The following is an 18,560-nucleotide window of genomic DNA, read 5'->3' on the forward strand; positions in this document are numbered from 1 at the left end:
GTGCACGGCAGGGCCTTGTTAGGGATGCCCGATGTCCACGTTCCCGTTTCGGAGTTGGCGGCCGGGAGGAAAACGAGGCTTGCAGCGGTCGTTGGCTGCGTGGGTGCTTCTGTCGCACAGGGGGAGTGCGGAGGTGTTGGAGGGACGGCTGCTTTCCTGCATCACAGAGCCATTACGGGAACGGCGTCACGGGGATGGACTTGGCTCTGCGGAGCCGCCGCGGGTCGCGCACAGCTGTCTCAGCTGTTTCAGAGAGATGCAGCGTCGGCACCCGGCTTTTGCTGTGGAGCGCTGGTCCTTTATGCGCCCGAAGCCCAGAGCCCCTGCCAGAACCGTCACTTCGCTTCTTTGCAGAGCGGTGGCTTTTAATAAGCAGCTCTTCCTCTCCAAGGGCTCGGCACGGTGCTGTCACACATCCAGCCACTGGCTCCGGGCCCGGGCGGGCGGGCGGGCGGGGGCCCAGGGGACCCCGGGCAGACAGAGACACTCCACGGCTGTCTGTGCAGGCCTGTGGGGCCTCGGGAGTGCCCCGTGCATGGGCCACAGGGTGTTTTCTTGGGGCTTGTGGCCCCTTTGCCCACCTCTCCTGTGTGAGGGTGATGGAGGGGACCTGCCCATGCCCTGGGCCTGCCCCTCACCTGCAACGCTGTGCCCCCCACATCCGACTCTGCAGCTTTTCCCTTTGCAAGCCTGAGCATACTGCAGCCGTGAAGTTACTCTCATCAACCCCGCTCCTTATTTCTCCGAGGATTTTAAAAGCTGACCCAGGCTGATCCTCACGCATCAAGCTTTCTTGCATCCGCCTGTCTCCAGCATAACACGCCGCTCTTTGGAGGGCATCTCTGTTGTGCTCGTTAGTAGCTAGCCAGGCTTTCCAGAGAGCTGGAGACAAGGGGGAGGGGGTTCAATCCTGCTCATTTGGCTTGTCTTGCCCATTAAAAGAGAGAGCTCTGCACAGTAAAACAGCACGGCGCGCCGGACCTCGGGCAGAGCCTGTTTGCACTGAACCGAGTCAGGTTGCTGGTTTCTTTTGCTCTCCGATCCACTTTGTCCCAGGAGCAGGCGCAGGGAGAAGCAGAGCCCGTGGGAGTGAGCACCTGCATGCAGAGAGGTGTTTCTCTGGCCCTTGGCGAGGAAATCCAATCAGCGTTTCCAACCGCATCTAACGCGACACGGCTTGAAATCCACCGTGACCCGGGAGGGCCCCAGAAGAGCCGGAAAGTAATGGGATTACCTCCCTCCACCCCGCTCAGCTCAACTGGGCTGCAATGAGCCTGGAGCACATCAGTCCCAGCTTTCATTTGCTTTCCCAGGGTCTCCCCGCTGCCGGCAGAGCCCGGGGGCTGTCCCGGGAGCGGTGAGATGAGATTTCTCCGGCCCCCGGGCATCCCTAGCAAGGCCCTGCCTACGCAGTGGTGCCCAAAAGCCCCGATCCTGCTAGGTCATCCAGCCTGTTGATTGCCAGAGGGGATGTTCCTGCTGAATGCCTCGAAAACCCCAGAAACAAAAAATGTGCTGGAAACAATGATTATCCAGTGGTTAAACTGGATGTAAGAGTCACCCAGGCAGCTTGAGGATCCTGGACATCCCCCCCATCATCCTCGGGCAGAAGGACCTTCGCCATCAGTCGCTGCCAGCTCCCAAGCTTGGCACTCGGGGCTGGGCAGACAGAAAACCCCGCTGTACAAATTGCCGGCTTGAAGGCATGTGGCTCCCCAGGGAGTTTGCTGGGAAGGAAGAAATGAGCTCTGAATTTTCTGCTCCTGCTCGAGCCCTGGCCTTAGCGGGCGCCTCTCTGTTGCTGGGCTCTGGGTAAAGGTCACCGCGTTCAAACAGCTCCCAAAATGACATCCCGCATACGGCATCTCTCAGCAGAAGGCAGCCGGAGCGCGGGGATGTCGTCGTGATGCCCTTTTCTGCAGCGTGCCGGGTAGGCATGACACCCTGGATTATAATCAGCAAGGCTGTGATGGACAGCTCTGCGCCTCGGCACAGGCCACGGGCTCCCATGCTTGGTGGGGAGCGTGGCGCGGTCTCCAAGGATGGAGATATCAAACACCAGCAACGTGCCTGGCTAATGCACCCAGTGCCCAGGGGTCTGCATACAGATGTTGCCCGCCGGCCAGCCACACCTGTTGGAGCTGGGGTGGCTTCATCGTCCCCTGGGGGCTTATTGTGCACAGGTGAGACTCCTAACGGCCGTCAGCTCGGCTCTCCTGCTGGCACGAATAGGTTTTTTGTTGGGCGCTGTGGCTAGAAGCGCCTTAGAGAGGGTGGTGCTGCTGTTGGGCGAGGAGGGGGAGAGTCCTTGTGCAGGCTCTTCTGTTATCGCCTAAGGAGACTGCGGTGGGAAACGGCACAGCTGCAAGACACAGGCGTCGGGAACGGCCTCCCCATTAGCTTTGCAGGTGGCCGAACAAGACTTCCCGCGCGGCTTGGAGACAGGCGTGTGGAAGGCAGATGCTCCCGGCATGGCCGGGCACAGGGCACAGGGCAGCTTAGCCCTGCTGGATTCCCCTTCAAGCCTTCACCCCGTCTCAGGCCAAGCGCCGGTCTCTTGTATGGTCAGATCACGCTGCCTCCAGGGCCCTGGGACGCCCTCCCGGTGCTTCCCCGCTCCCTAGGTTTGGCTGGTCGGATGCCCGGCCAAGCTCTCGCCCCTACCGCAGCAGCACGTTGTGCTACCGGTGGACGCGCTCCGACTAATTTCTCTTTGCGCTGGCGCGCCTGTCAGGCGCTGTAATCCCGTGTCACTTGGAATCACGGACACGGGAAGCCGGAGGTACTTGCACTAATTATCTGTCACCCCTCGCAATGTCTCCAGTCCATTACAGGATCATTAACAGCTCACAGCACATCCCAAACAATACAGCTTCATTCCCCGGCTTCTAACTTTGTCAGTCTGTCCGAGGGAAAGGGATGTTATTAGCATCAGCATTGTGTAGCTCGTTATTGTACATGCTAATAAAGAGAGACCAGAGCCTACATTTAGTGCTGGTTTTAATGACAACGCTTCCCCTCTTATTGCAGCGCCAGCTATTAGCCCTAGCGCAGGTAGCCCTGCTCGATCCAGGTAGGATTTGGATTTTTTCCCTTCCTGATTAGCGCATTGTTCACCAATCAGTCCTACTTGCCGCAAGCAGCTTTGACATTTGTCTGTAAATGCTGCATTGCTTCAGCAGCTCGTTTCCAAGGCATGGCCAGGCCGTCTCTGAGACTGGGGGCACTTTGTGCTGCGTGAGTGTCCGTCTAAGCCACCCCGTGTTGTCCCCGCTCCTGCCCTGGGTGACAAACTTTTAAAACAGGAAAGTGCAAAACAAAAAACAAAGAATAAATAAAGGATGGGTGTTGGAAATTGTGTGTGTGTGTGATGGGAGAAGGGGTAGTATTTCTTCCTTATAATAAAAAGAGCCCGTGTGTGCCCCGAGCCACCAGCTTCCTCATATGTGCACAGCACCTTTTGCAGACCAGACTGTAAAGCCACAGTTGTGTCCTTCCAGCTACACGTCCAGGTCCTGGTAAGGGCAAGCAGCCTCCCAATGGGGAACCCCTGATGTCTATAAGGGGGGATGCTTCAGTAGTACAAGGCATCTCTTCTCCTTGCTAATCCAGACGCAAGGACGCCTGGCAGGCCCCCCTGCTGCGCTTTCCCACACTGGGCTGTGGTTTTGCCCCTTTGGGACACAGAGCTGCCTGCCAGGCTGCTCGGGCCATGGGGACCCCACAGAGGTGACAGAAGTGGCAGCCCAGCTCTTCAGGACAGTTACAGTGGGCCCTGGCATGCATCCCAGCCGGGGGACGGATGCTAAGCACGTGTGAGCAAGCATGCACCTGCAAGCGTGGACGTGGGTGCACGCGTGTGCATTGCACAGCCTCTCCTTTCCAGCAGCCCCATGCAAGAAAGCGCATGCACTCATCTGGCCTGCTTCTCAGCCTGGCCTCGGGGCTGTTGTGCACGCCTGAATTCAAGACCGAGTCCTTCTAGCCTCGGACGCCCCGCGCCTGGACTACCGGGAGCTCCTTGCCGTTCAAACCGGGCCGCGCGCTGATGTTGCAGAGGAGCTGCTCTGGGAAGTGTCAGGCTGACTTGCAAGACAAATTGGGAAGGGGAAATAAAGCCGAGGAAACTGCTGGCACACCTGAAACGCCCCCGCAGACCGAGCACGCGCGCAGCGCATGGGGGGACTCCTCGTCCATAATCAAGGGCTCTTGCCTTCACTTGGCGGACCCTCCCCTTCTCCGTGCTGCTCGGTGCTGGCTTTCCTTTGGACCCAAAGCCCCTTGCAAGAGGTGGCTGTGGTTAATTGGAGTCACAAGTGCCAGGCCCCGCCGGGGTCAAGGAGCAGGCGGGCAAAGGGGGACTTCCAAGCCACGCTTCAAACAGCAAATGAGTGGAGCGTGAGCCGGGCGCGGGGCCGTGTGACTGATGTCCGCTCTTTACCAAACGGGGACTCGAAATAAATTGCAGCTGAAGAATGAAGAGTCACTTTATTGCGAAGGCATTAGGCAAAGCTAATGTAATCTGAACCGATATTGAATACAAATCCTCAGCTGTGAGTCACCCGGGCGCGCGCATCCTTCTCTGTTGTGCAGAGCAGCACGTCATCAGCCAGCCAGGCACGGGGGGGAAATAACAGAGGAAAACGCTTTGCTTTTTCCCAGGGAGAGACAATTATAATGATGTCCAAAATCACCCAATCATTGCATTAATTAATAAGTATCTGGAACCTCTTGAGGTTGATTGGATCATTATATCACCAAGTGAAGCCTGAAGGAAAGGAATCCTAGGGGAATGCAGAGTTCAGATTTGATTTTCAATTTAGCTCTGCTCATGTGGAGGAAAGATGCATCAAAAATCAAAGGGAAACACGAACACACGGGGAAAAAGCCACATCTTCTTGGCTAATTCAGTCCTGCAAGAGTGGCTGGGACTTCACCACTGACCTCTGCTCTTTTGATCTTCAGGTTAATAGGAAGCTAAGCCGATCCTCAGCAGGGAGCTAAGTTTGCTACTGCATGAAATGCTCGATTGTGGCATCTCAGATGGGTTTGAAGAAACCAAATGCACTTGTTTTACACAACTTGACAGCTTTTGCCGAACCAGGCACCTCTAAGAAGCTGCGCCTGTCTCGGCAGGGTTATTCTCTGCTTGTTTCCCCCCCAAAAATCAAGTCCCCCAAACCACAGATGAAGTTCAGCAATATAAAGATAATCTAGAACGACGGCTGCATGGATGTCCTCCCGTTGCTCAGCTTTCCAGCTTGGTATTGCCTGAGGATTGAAGTCCTAGATGGGAAGGAGAGAAAGCCACCACCCCCTTGGGTTTCTTATGAACTCAAAGCCCATTTCCACGGACATGCCTGGTGCCCCACATCCCACCTGCCCGGGGGGAAGCCAGGGAACCGCACACCCATCCTAGGAACACTTCTTTCTTGTCCGCTTGCGAACACCAGCCCACGCCTGTGCTCAGACTGTCTGTCCATCTAGGAGAGAGACATCCGGCTAGTCCTTACTGTCTAACCCGCTGAGGGATGTTGGAGGTGCTGGTGGGGAGAGTTTCAGCCCAGCTTTGTTCCTAGTGAGTGCTGCAAGCTCAGCCCCTGGGGGTCACACGCTTTGATGCTTCCCTTTTTCTTTTGAACGTTATTATTAAAAAAGAGTTAAAAAATCCCCAAACAAAAAAAATCTCTCTCTCTCTCTCTCTCTCAGTCAGGAGCCCTGAGGTCCTGACCAGCAACAACATGTGTTGGGGCCCAGACAATTACAGGTGCCACATGCGTGCACGATGCATAATTAACCACCAGCACCGAGCTGTGCACTGACAGAGCATCCTTCACCCGAGGATAGGGAAGTGCTTTTGCAGACTTTGATGGATTAAGCTGCTCTACACCCCCTGCAAGCCAGCTGCTCCTGGTCCCAGGAAACAGTGGAGAGCATTCAGGGTGGAAAATAGGCTGTGTTGAGTCAAAACATCGCTCCAGCTAACTCATAACGGGTCAATAATAATGGAGTCCAGAGAACTGCCACTGCCTCAGTGCAAACGTGCAATTGTGTCGGCCAGAATAAGGTAGCACCACAGGGCAATGAAAATGGTTGTGGGCTGGGGGACAGGACTGGTGAGGAGAGGAGGAGGGAAATGGGCTGATTGAGTCTGCAGAAGAGAAGACCGAGGAGGACTGAATAGCAGCCTTCACCTCCCTGCAGGGGGGCTGCAAAGAGGATGGAGCTGGGCTGGTCTCAGTGGGGGCAGATGGCAGGACAAGGAGCAATGGGCTCAAGTTGCAGCAAGGGAAGTTGAGGTTGGATATTAGGAAAATCTCTCAGAGGGAGGGTAGTAAAGCACCCGAACAGAGAGGTGGTGCAGTCTCCATCCTTGGAGGTTTTTAAGCCCTGGCTAGACCAAGCCTTGGCTGGGATGCTGTAGTTGGCGCTGGTCCTGCTTGGAGCCGGGGGATGGACTGGGTGCGATCTCCTGAGCTCCCTTCCACCCTCCTTGTCTACGATTTTGCGATAACATCTGCCCATGGGACCTTCACACTGACCTTGCCCTTAGCCGCAGGACACTGCCAAGCTGCTCAAGCATCTGACAGACAGAAAGGACGACCTTCAGGTCGTGAATGCACGCGTGGGTGTGGTGAGGCAGCTGCAGGAGGAATCGATCCCCTCCGTAATGGATCCCCAGCCAGTCACGTGATACTGAAAGCAGGGATCAATCGGATGCCACCAGGCAGGGGCTCAGCCTGGCGCTGAGTCCAGCCTCTGCTACTGCAGGGACAAGAGGGCTTGGAGGGGCCGAGCTGGAGCTCTGGAGGCAGCACACCTCGGTCCAAATTTGCTCCTCACACACTCGGAGACTGTCCTGCCTCTCCAGTGCAAAAGGCTCACCCCCCACCCATCCGTGGCCCTGTCAAGTCCTGGGACCCCCTGGTCAACCTCCTCCTGGCCCCCTTAGGTGCACTCATTTTCACGTTTTGACTCTTTGACCCTCATGTAACTCCCGTCCTGTTTTTTGCCTTTTGTTGCAGCATTCACCCATTAGCCCCCATGCAATAGGGGCTACTAGTTAGTCGGGCAGGCCTTAGGGCCCATGGTATTTGAATGCTACAAATAGATAGGTGGAAGAGGCTGTGGGGAGCTCTCAAGACAGCCAAAAATATTAACCCGCGGCGCAACAAATGGAATAATCTGCTAAAATAACGGGCCTCTGCCTTAGATGCAGTGGCTGCATTGGGGAGGGCAGCCTCGGCATTGGGAGTGCAAGACAAAGCAGGGGCATTTTCCAGCACGTGCAGACCTCATTTGCACCTTGCAGAGTCCTAAGTCACCGTGAAGCCCACGGGCTGCAGCTGTCCATCAGGGCAGCCTTGGTGTCGCATGGCACGGCAGGTACGTGCCTCGTTGAGGAGGAGCCCTGTCCCCCAGGTTGTGGAAGGATATAGGACACTTAATTCTCAGCAAAGCAGCCCCCCTTGCCCTGGTCTGCCACATCCCCCAGGCAATGCAGGCCTCCTGCAATGAAAAAGTGTGCCAGCATCTTGGACAGTGCCCGTGCCTCCCCCAGTTTTTCAGGCCAGCCAAGGGGTAGAGCTCAGGCACGCAGCACACACTCTGGTGTGCACATACACGTGCACACGTGTCCTCTGCATGGGCCCAACACCCTCGCTGGCTGCAGCAGGTATGTCCCAAACCCCTGTGCCCTCTGAGCTTGCTGGCCTGGGGCTCTCAAGAAGCTCGTGACATGTCTTCGAGTGCCTTTGTGTTTGCACGCAATGAATCCATGAACATGATGTTTTAATTCACGGTGAGCCAAACTAAACCACATGCAAGGAGTTTTACTTTAATGCACCAGAAAGGCTTTTAAAGCGTCCGGAAAACCTGCTCGTGCAAACAGTCACGCCACTGCTGCGCAAAAAAGGGCAAAACCGTGGCGTGTACAAAGGCCCTTGGAGACCTGCCTTCTGCTGCCTGTAGAGACGGACCTCGGACCAGCTGCCTGCCCTGGCAGTGCCTCAGTTTCCTCCATGTGACATGCAGGAACATCTCACTCCTGTGAAAGCCAGGAGTGGAAGCAGCTGAGAAGAATGAAGTGGCTTCATTTGGGGTTCAGAGGAGGCTCTGCTACAGAAACAGAGAGGGCAGGACCCCTGCAATCCTGCTCAGGGAGCTGGCACATGAGTGCCAGGTGACCGTCACCGCCTCCCTGCAGCAGAAGAAGCAGGATTTTGCCCAAATGGTGCCTCCTACTTTCAGCCAAGCCTGCAGCAAAGGCAATAAGTCATTTGCACCTGTCACATGCAATGCTCCCAGCCTAATGAAACCATCCATCACTGCGTTTTCTTTTAACACATAGGCACAGCGTGGGGTGAAAGACCGGGCCATCGGTCCTGAGCAGCGGTGAGAGAGAGGAGATGTGGCCTGTTGCCTGGCACAGAACCAGGACAAAGCCCACCCTGCCCTGCTCCTTTCTTGCCTTTCCTCGCTCGTGCCAGTCATATGCAGCCTCGTGCATCTCTCTGGGCAAATGCCCGGCCATTCAGCTGCAGTGAGAGGCGCAGGAGACAGAGGGAGGGAGCTGAATGTTTGAGCCCCACCAGGGCAGAAAGATGCCTGCATTCAAGCATCAGCTGCATTTTGGGGAGCCAGACCCAGCTCCTTGCTGGTGGCTGGCCTGCACTCTTGAAGGGGCATGAGCAGGTCACCTGAGTGCTATGAAGAGGAGTGGTTGCAGGAACATAAAGACTAATGGGGGATGCTGGTGTGGAAAGAGCTGGGAGGCGTTTCTTCTCCGACTGAACCTTGAGTAGGTTCCCTGAATCTAGGCCTCAGCAAACACCAAGAAGGAAGCTGTTTAATTGCCCATTCCCTTGCTGTCTGCAGCCCTGGAAAATGGCCTGGTGCAGCCTTCTGCTAGCAACCAGAACTGATCAGCACGGGCCGGATAGATGAGCCCACGGCTGCTGCCCGAGCCCGGGCACCGAGTGCAAAGAGCCTGAATGCTTGAGCGTATTAAAATCCTTGCAGAGGCAATAAGCTGGGATGCGCTGCGCCAGGAATGGGCATACGCTGCCTTGCTCAGCTCGCTCCATCCCATCATCTTTGCCGCTGCCCCATGTGCAAGGCCGCTGCTGTTGCCCCTGGTCCATGGGTGGGATGTCGGGACTGCATGACTTGCTCAAAGCCAACTACCCGAGGGAAGAGGGAGACCAGGACTGCTGAGCTCAGCCACGCTCTCAGCCCACGTGCCGCGCAGCAGCAGGGAATGCTGAGAGCAGGTATTTTAAACCCCGGCTGTATCTATTACGAGAAACGGTCCTTTAAACCACGGGCACTTCATCTGAGCTTTAGCCGCATTATTGTGCTAATTAGAGAGACCATAAACCAGTTCCTTGAGTGGATAAACTGTGTGGAGGAAAGCCAAGCACTTAAACTCCGATGCAGAGACTGGAGAGATGCCTCATAAAACAGCTCCCACCCCTGCCACAATCCCAGGCAGTGCCTTGCACGGCGGAGCAGATGCACAGCAGATGTGCCTCCCTGGCGGGTCTTGCTCACACGCCCGGTGTTGGCACTGGATTTGTGACCCAGATACCTTGTTCTGGGTGGACCACCACTTCTTCCACTTGATAACAGGCAAATGTGATTGATTCACAGTGATAGCAGATAAGGATAATGCAGGCAAGGCAAACAAAATACCCACCTTCCCAATTCTATATCTACCAGTCCTCAGGTTTGCAGAGGGAAGGTACGTCTGGCCAGTATGCCAGTAGAAACCAATTCACTCTTGCTGTTCCCCTGGACCATTATCCCAGTGCAATATCTACTTTACCGACAAGCCAATTCCTAAAAGCAAACCTCTAAATGTCATTTTCTAGCCAGCACCCAGGTTAGACCGGGCACCAGATCTGGGCTAACCCTCCTCCTTGGTAAGACCGGGGTGGTTTTTGCCCCTAGCCTGGGGAACACGAGAGCACGCTCAGCCTAGGGAACCCCTGCCATCCAGGGGCCACCGGGAATGGAGACCTCCTGGCTTTGCTCCTGTTCCCTGCCTGCGTGCCTGGAGGGATGAAATGCTTTAGCCTTTGGGCACCTGAGCAACAGCAGGTCTGACCCCTGGAGCGGTCTCGTCAGGACAGTCCAGGGCAGGAGAAACTCCTGCCCCCAAATCTTCCCAGGCCCAAATGCTGGAGCAAAAGCACCCTCAGCCCCAGGTGCCCAGGGTGACACAGCAGTGCCCTGACCCCCCCAGGTTTATTTCTTCATGCAGAATCAAATGCAAAGGCACCTGTTTGATCTCCTGCGCTCTGATGTATTATTCACAGCTCCCAAATGCTGCTTGCTCTCTGCTCGGCAGCCTCCAGTGCGCCAGCCTGCCCAGCCCAGCTGGTCCCAGCTCGCGCTGCTGAGGGAGAGCGGTGGCGATCGGTAAGCACGCCGCCATCTGCCAGACCTCGCCGCCACCTGGGAGTCCTAGGGGATGGCCTGCCAGTCTGGATGCCCTGCAGGCTGCAGCCGGTGGGACTCACAGAGGCTCGGCGCGGGGGGGAGTTTGGACCAGCTCTCTGGTGAGAGCACACAGCATCCTCCCCTGTGCAATTAAATACCTCGGCCAGCTGGAGGAGAGGAAATGGAAATGGGAACAGAGCAAGGGACAAGAGAGAAAGCAAAGCACCTGCTATCCTGGAGCTGGGGCAGCCTCTCGGTGCTTGACTCTTTTGTCCTTTGCCCTGCCCTGACTTCACCGAGCTGCCCGGAGCCCAGCCCCAGCATCTTCCATCTGAATTTCTGACTGTAAGCAGCACACGATGAACCCGAGGCAGAGGAGGGCTGCATCCAGACATCCGCAGGCCCCTCGAGGGGCCCTGGCTCTGCCCTTGCTCTCTGCTTTTTTATTCCTCGAGTTGCAAAAGGTTTTGGAAGAGAAGCTTCTCTCCCGAGGTGCACGGGACAGCGGGGTGAAGGGGGCAGCAGGCCATTGGCACAGCAGCTCCCGGGACTGCCAGGAGCTAGCCTGCTATCTCAGTGGGCATGTCTACACGTGCACCGTTACTGTGCAGTAACATAGGTTACTGTGCATTAACCAAAAATGACTGTGCAGTATGGGTGCGTGTCTGCATGTGCGGGCCTGTACTTCGCAGTAACTATGGTGACTTACACCAGCGTGAGAGTAACTTTGCTACCTGCACGATGTAGGTAGAAAATTTACTCCTGAGTAGTTACTGCGCAGTAAGGCATGTGTAGATGTCTTACTGCGCGGTAACCCTGTTTGTGTGGATTGATGTGGGAGTAACGTTACTCCCAAGTCGGTGCGCACACAGCATTACTGCGCTGTAATGCCTATGTGTTTAGGCACTGGCCTAAAAATCTCTTACTGTGCAGTAAGTTACTGCGCAGTAAATGCAGGTGTAGACATGCCCAGTATGGCTGACAAGGCAGTGCACACGGGTTATTTCGGCACCGGCTGATATCCAGCCCCTGGAGCTCTCGGTGCGGATACACGCGGTCACGTCTCCATGCAGGGTGCAGGGAGGAGGTGTCTGCTCCCACCCAGGACCGGCTGCCCCAGGGCTCGCTCTCATGCGCAAAGTTAGATACAAGGCTAGAAGCGAGGAAGCTGGGAGCTGGAAAGGAAGCAGTAATGTATGCAGGGCAATGTGAGGAACAGCTAGCAAAGCCCTGTGGAGGCGAGTGTGGAAATGTTCACACAAGCACGCCTGGCTGCTTGCTGTGTACACAACAGGGCGGTCCATCGGGAGCACGGGCTTGAAAGCCGGCTCAGGCACGAGGAAAAGACGTTCTCCTACGGGAACCTCATCAAGGAGGGACAGGCATAGCCTGGAAGCAGGGCCTGATTGCACGAAGCAAGCCAATTCTCGTGAGGCTGAAATGTATTCGTGCCAGCTCTTGCTAGCCAGGGAACCAAGTCGCGCTGTCACAGTGAGCCTGCAGCCAAAGGTCCGGGGAGGGTCCCCCCGGAAATGATCTGCAACAAGACTTCCCAGCTCTCAGCCCCGTTGCTGCAGGACTTGCCTTCTCCTGGGCTTCTTTCTAGGGGGATAGCCTTGATTCAGAAGGGATGGAGACGGCCCAGGAGCAAGGATGACCAGCTAACTGCTACCGGGTGAATGCAAACCCTCCAGGCTCCCCACAGCAGGGGATGGCTGCACACCCTGTGACCTGCTCCATGCACACATGCCAGGTCCTTCAGCATCAGCTCGTGCTCTGGGGCGGGGGCCTTGCCATGAGCTCGATGTGCAAGTCACTCCGGGCAGTCCCGGATGGAAAAGGACAGAAGAGATGCCTGAATTCAGGCTGCAGACTCAAAGCCGGGGGAGCAGGCAGTGTGCACAGCAAGCACCCCTTGCAACGGCGCTAATGGTACCAGGGACCCACCCAGTGCCTGGCACATCCATGTCTTCCTTCAGGTCCGAGTGAGAGGGAGCGTCCCTGGCACTTGGAAGCAGGCCCCGCAAAGAAGTGGATGAAGGTTAACCGCTGACTCTCCGCCCCATGCAGCTCCTCCAAAATCACCAGCTTCCCAGCTCAGTATCTCGCTGCAATAAAACTCCCTCCGGCAAATGATGTGACTTCCTCCCCAGCTGCCAGGGGCCTCTCATGTTTTATATCACCCACAGTCTTACTAACTCGTTCAGCTCAGGGACACCAGAGATCCTGCTTTAATCGCACTGAGATGCTGGCAGTCGACAGGAATCTGCCGCGCTGTGCCTGCTGAGTTCAGCATCGGGGGAAGGTACCTAGGATCGATGCCCCGTGCTCCCGGGACCACGGCAGGTTTGTTAAAGAAGTGCAAGGATGGCAGTGTTTCAGCCTGGTTTGCTAAGAGCAAGCCCCCATGGCTTGGCCGTGCCAGGCAGCCTCTCTGCACCCACTGGAGCAAGGTCCCTGCCAAGCGGCAGTCGAGTGCGAGATGCACCCATCTCTCATTGAGTTGCTTCAATGCTAAGTCCCTCATATGGACTTGACCAGCAGTGGATCCAGGAGGAAGCTGGCTGGCCTGACTCATGGGCAGTCCCATCCGTGCTTGGGGACGGCTGGTTTCCTGCAATGCAATGGACGGCGCATGTCACACCCGCATCTACTTGTGTCAGAGCAGCGATGGCAGGACGCAGAGCAGGGCCAGTCGTCCCTGAATGCTGGTGGCCACGGGGCAGTGGCTGCGGTCTCCCTTGGCCAGGAGGGAGCGGGCAGGAAGGGCGCTCCTGTTCAGTGCCCGGCCAAAACCTCCCTCTGCACCCGTGCAGCTCCACATAGACTGCATTTCAGGTGCCAGGCTTTGCTGCGTGCTGTCTGGCATACACCAAGTCCCCGGCATGCATCCCCTAGTCCATCACGGGAGAGGCTGTCTGTCATGCTGGCCACATTGCTTTCACCCCGCATGCACGTGGCACGGGCTCCACCCTTGCATAGGGCCCCCAGTGACCCAGAGAGAGGAGACCCCATCCCACCACGACCTGCTGCCAGCTTGGGATGGACACAGGAGGTTTCTCTATTAAAAGACTCTTGAAACCACTCAACCCCCGTTGCCCAGCTCTCCTCCCCGCGCAGACGCCCCCGGGAAGCCAGCTTGCCCGGTGCCTCTGCTAGCCGCAGCCCGGCCGAGGGGAGAGGTTAACGGCTCGCATTAGCCAGCAAACTAGGCAGAAAGATTTACATTTGCTGCAGAAGGAGGTTTTCCTTGGAGATGGCTTGTGTTTTCAGTACATTAACTAAATCCATTTCAGCCGGCTTCGTCGGCCCCAGCTCAAGCGCAGGCCTGAACGGGGAGTTGTAGCCGAGGCTTCCACACCCGCTGCGGGGCTGAGACTCTTGGAAAGGAGACCTGGGCCTGCTGCTGCCCTTCCATATACTGTGCCAAGGGCAGCCCCACCGCGCAGTGTCCAGCCGGCTGGGACAAGGTCAAGGTCCCTGCCCTGATGCTTCTAGCACTGTCCTTCCTCTTCCCTCTTGACAGCTCCTTGCTGCTGCCTTGTATCTCCTCTTCTCTCTCCTGCATGCAAAGGGGCCTGTTATCACCCAGCCGGCTCCTGGATGCTGGATGCTGGGTGCACTGGGCCACTCATCCTCCTGGTCTCATGCTACTGGTGACAGTTTTATGTGCGCTGGAGCACTTCATCTGAGCACCCCTGGTAGGAAGAATTGTTCAGAGCGTGCAACCAGACACCTGGCATAAAGCAGGGTAAACACTGGGCTTCCTAACCTTGACGGTTCCTTTTTAGTAGGACTTGAAGTAGGTGCTGGAAAGCTAAAGTACTGTTATTTCAGAGGAGACATTTATATAGCAGCTCTTAGTGAATGCTGGTGGGTTTATTATGGGCCCCTCATCATACTGACACATTGTGCAGCACGAGGTTGGAAGGCTGAATAATCATCCGGCACAAGAGAAATGTTATTATTTTGCCTAAAATGTCTGGTAATAAATAGGCCTGTATCCCGGTGAGGCTCTGGGGCTGCAGCTGGGATGTCGCTAGACTGGCATTGCAAAGCGCGGATGCAGGCGTCCGTCTCAGTGAGCTACTGCTTCTCACTGCTGCAGGGGCCAAGCAGGTCCTGCCCACTGGAAAGAGCTTTGCATTTCAGATGGAAACACTTGGGAGGCACCTCTCCTCCAGGCCTGGGAACTTTGAATCTGCAGAAAACCCACAAGCAAAATATGGGGTCGGTTGTCAAGTGCTTGCACCTGAATTGATTAAACCATCCAAGCTGGAAAGAAGTGTAGGCTCTGAGTGTTGGAGGTGGGGCAGAGAGGAGACCCGAGAGAGGAAATGAGTCCATGGCACCGTCATTCGTGGTGAAGGGAAATGCCCTTGCGGCATCGGAGAGCTCACGCGAGCGACAACGTGCCTATGAGCCCGTGCGGAGAGAGGTGAGTTTGCGGAGGGAGGCCGGGAGAGCACAGGCCAGGAGGGCGGCAGGGAAGAGCGAATGCCCAGAGCTAGATGCAGCAAACATCACCCCTGCCCTCAACATGCAGCTCAGGTTAGGAGCTGGCAAGAGACGTGCTGGGCCCCTGCAACGGGGCAGGCTGTGCCACCTGCACGATCCCCTTCGCCCATCGAAACGCCCCGAGCTGCACCCGCCGTGGCCCTGTCTGGTGACCGGCTTGCACCTGCTGTGCAGGGCAGGTACGTACCTTCCCCTGCCCTCCCACCTTCCCCTGAAGCGCCGGGGTCAGACCTGGGTCCGAGGCAGTGCGTGGGATGGGCTGGCGGTAGTATTGATGGATCTACTCTTAAATGGTTGGAGGAGTCGACTTTCTGAAGTCATACGCAAGAAGAAGGATGGGCCGCGGCACTTATACATGGCACAGAGCGTGTCACAAGTGTCACTCACATGTGCCCCACTCCACCCCACGGGTATCTCCTGCCTGCCCCGAACACGTCTGGCTGCAGAGGTCGTGTCGAGTTGCTTTCCGCCAGCCCCGCGGTGCTCCACCTTCCTTCCAGCTCCCACCCTCGGTCTCCGTACCCTGCCTCCTTCACTGGAGCTCCCCACTCCCAAATCTCTCCTCTCCGAAGTGCCGGCTCTGCCCCATCAAACGGAGACCTCAGTCCCTGCGCCCCGTTCCCCGGCTGGCGTGGCTAGGCTGCGGGCTCTCTGGGACACCGGCTGCCCCCTTTTCAAGTGATTTAAAGCCTCGTGCACACTTCTGCTGCCCTCAAAATGTTTATTGATAAGAATAAATTCCAACTCCTGGGAACGGCGCGTTTGCAAAGGGCGCCATGAATATGCATGAAGGCCGTCACATATAAATAAGCAGCAATATGACTTCACGAAGTCTTCCAAAGTAATAAGCTAGAGGAGGCCTAATCCCCCCTTAAACAACCATTGGGCTTTAGGCTGAGAGTGGAGCCACCACGGGCACCAGCGACCTTGTCGGGAGCCTAGGCTACGTCTGCGCCCAGAGGAGCTACGTACGGTGCAGCGGGCAGACCCAGGGGCACTTGCTGCTTAACGAAGGATAAAGTTAAGCCAGAGCAAGCCCAGCATAGAGTAGCAGCACTGCAAGATAGATGCCAGAAGGGCACTGACGTCTGAGAGGGCCACGAGACTTTTGCCGGAGACCCTTCATTCTCCGTCTCGTGGTTTTAAAGGCATTTGAAAGAAAAACCTTTAAAAAGAAGCGTCTCCAACAGCACAAGGCAGGAGCAATTCGTTGCTTTCCCCAATTCTGCAATCCCTCTTTGCTGAGATCGGAAACCCAGTGCAAGGTGCGGAGGCCCGTGCCGGGCCATTGATATGAGATGCAATAAGTAAAAGCCGGCAGTCTCCTGGCGGGAATATCAATCATGGAGTAAGTCCGGCGAGTGCAGACATAGGTAGGAAAGTCTCATTAAAGCAGGTGTTTTATTTTGCTTCTCTCCATACATCAGTGGAGGAGGGCCAACATTTTGGCTGATTTGCCTTGCTCCGAAATAGAAGCACAGTAAGATCGAGGGGCCGGGGAAGGGCAAAGCTGGGCCTGGATGCCTTGCTCTGCCCTTCCCTGGGAGTTTCTCTCTTGCCTAACATGGGTCTAACGTGACGCCAGATTGTGCATACAAACAACACTGTGGGACGCCGACAAGTCTCTGCCAACGTACCCCTGAAATCGCCACTAGAAAGAGCTTCAAAACTTCTGTATAATGAAACGCCCAGTGAAATACAGTCATATTCCCATCCTGCCCCTTAAACACGACCCATATACAGCACGGTCGAATATACTGCACCCTGAATACGAGACCCAAACCCAGAGCCTGGATGTCACAGTAATGAAAAAGCCATGCCCCTCCAAAAACCCTGGGACAGCAAGTCACTTATCTGCTGTCATCACTCGATGGCATGTGAAAGAAGCTAGAAAAGTTGGTTTTGGTGAGAACTTAAATATTGGATCGCTGACATCTTCTCCGGATTTCCAGTTCCCACCGTTCAATATTTTTAGCTGCTTGAACAGCGCAGCGCTTGTTATGCCAACACCTGGCTCATAGGAACAGGAACGATGGAACAGGACACGCTGGTTATCAACATACACCGTGCTTGCAAAATATGATGCTATTCCTGGAGCAAACAGGATCAAAGCGAGGCTCCGGAAATAATTCTGATTAAAAATATACATGAAAAAAATAGGAGTTTCTCTCTAAGGAGTGCCCAACACCATCCAGGCATTCATTTGGTAAGCCTGGAAATACACAGGAGGTCATTAATCAGTGCTATTGGCCCCATTTTACCGCTGGGCAGACTGAGGGGTAGAGAGGCCGGGAGATTTGCTGAAGGTTGTGCAGAGTCAATGGTGGAAGATGATGCTAGGGTCCAAACCCTCATGCAGCGCCATTGGGTGGGGAAGCCCTGCTTTATGGAGGGTCAGCAGCGTGCCTGGAGGCACAAAGGCCCAGAGAAGTGGCCCATCGGTGAAGCAGGGCCAGCTTCACATCTGCAAAATTCATCTGGGAGGATGGAGGAAGGAGGGCTTGGGTTGTGCCCCTCAGCTCAGGTGCAGCTCTACTTGTCCCACCAGGGCTGGAGGCCGGTTTTAGGCCATGCCCTGACCCAAGAGCATGGCATGGCAGGGACGTCTCTGCTCCAGCTGGCTGGGAGGGATGTGGTGAGTTTGGTCCATACAGGTCAGCTCAGGGGGAAGGGGAACCAGCATCACCCCTGCGTGCAAGAAAGGACAGTGCTGGGATGCTCCCCAGGTGTTGCACAGACCTGCACGGGGACTGCGATGCTCCTGACATGAGGAGCCGGGGGACCCAGCACTGGCTGGGCAGCTGTCACTAGAGGCCCTGGCGTGGCCGGGCTATAGCATCCCCCTCGTGGAAATAAAGGAAAGATCGATCTTCCAGGCCTCTTGGAAGCTGGGCTGCTTCCTGCAGCTCCGGCCATCTGTGACGGCTGCACTACACAGGTTGCTGCAGGGCTGGAGCAAAGATCCCCCGCTGGCTGGGCAAGGAGAGAGCTCGCGTCCCTGCCTTGCAGAGCAAGAAATGCAGCTTCCTCTTCACTGCCTCAGCTGCCTTTCACTCTCTTGGCTATGGCACGACTGGCCTGAATACAGTGCGGAGCAGCAGGGAGCCTGAGGGGGAGACTGGACGAATGCCTGGCTTCCCCTCTCCTGAGGAGCCCGCGAGGTCCGATTGTTGCTGAAGCCAGCGATCCTCAACCTTTCTAGATCCGAGGCGCCTCTTGGCAGAATGCAAAACGCCAGCTCTCAGCTGTCACTCTTTTGTGGCATACCGAAAAACAGGAGCGCGGTTCTTCCATTGCAAAGATCTCCCATCACAGCAGGGCGGTGGGTTTCGAAGTCTCTGCATGCATTTTGCATTCTCCATTTATTCTCTGTGTTCATCTCCCTGCTTGCACCCATTGCTGTGCTAATGTTGTATGGACACGTGAAGGGCTCTCGAGGCACCCCCCCACCCAGGTGCTGCGGCACCCTGCTTGAGAATCACTGGTTTGCTCAGATCAGAGTGATTAGCTCCAACACCCCAGCCCCTGCCCGCGCTCCCAACAAGGTCGCCTGCTCGGTGCATACAGGAGACCAGCTGCTAGCTTTGCTGCGGAACAGG

The 18,560-nt window shown here is 56.1% G+C and overlaps 1 protein-coding gene across 1 annotated transcript in view; it reads left to right on the top strand.

Moving 5' to 3' along the window:
* Positions 1–14,788: 14,788 nt before the first annotated feature.
* The window catches only part of SEZ6L (seizure related 6 homolog like), a 74,574-nt gene continuing 70,802 nt past the window's right edge, over positions 14,789–18,560 (top strand). The window contains exons 1-2 of the mRNA XM_025199912.1: positions 14,789–14,881; positions 15,855–15,929. Of these exons, the coding sequence (XP_025055697.1) occupies positions 14,789–14,881; positions 15,855–15,929 (168 nt within the window). The remainder of the gene's footprint in view (positions 14,882–15,854; positions 15,930–18,560) is intronic.

This window comes from Alligator sinensis, unplaced genomic scaffold (genome assembly GCF_000455745.1).
Source record: "Alligator sinensis unplaced genomic scaffold, ASM45574v1 scaffold628_2, whole genome shotgun sequence".
Taxonomy (NCBI): Eukaryota; Metazoa; Chordata; order Crocodylia; family Alligatoridae; genus Alligator; species Alligator sinensis.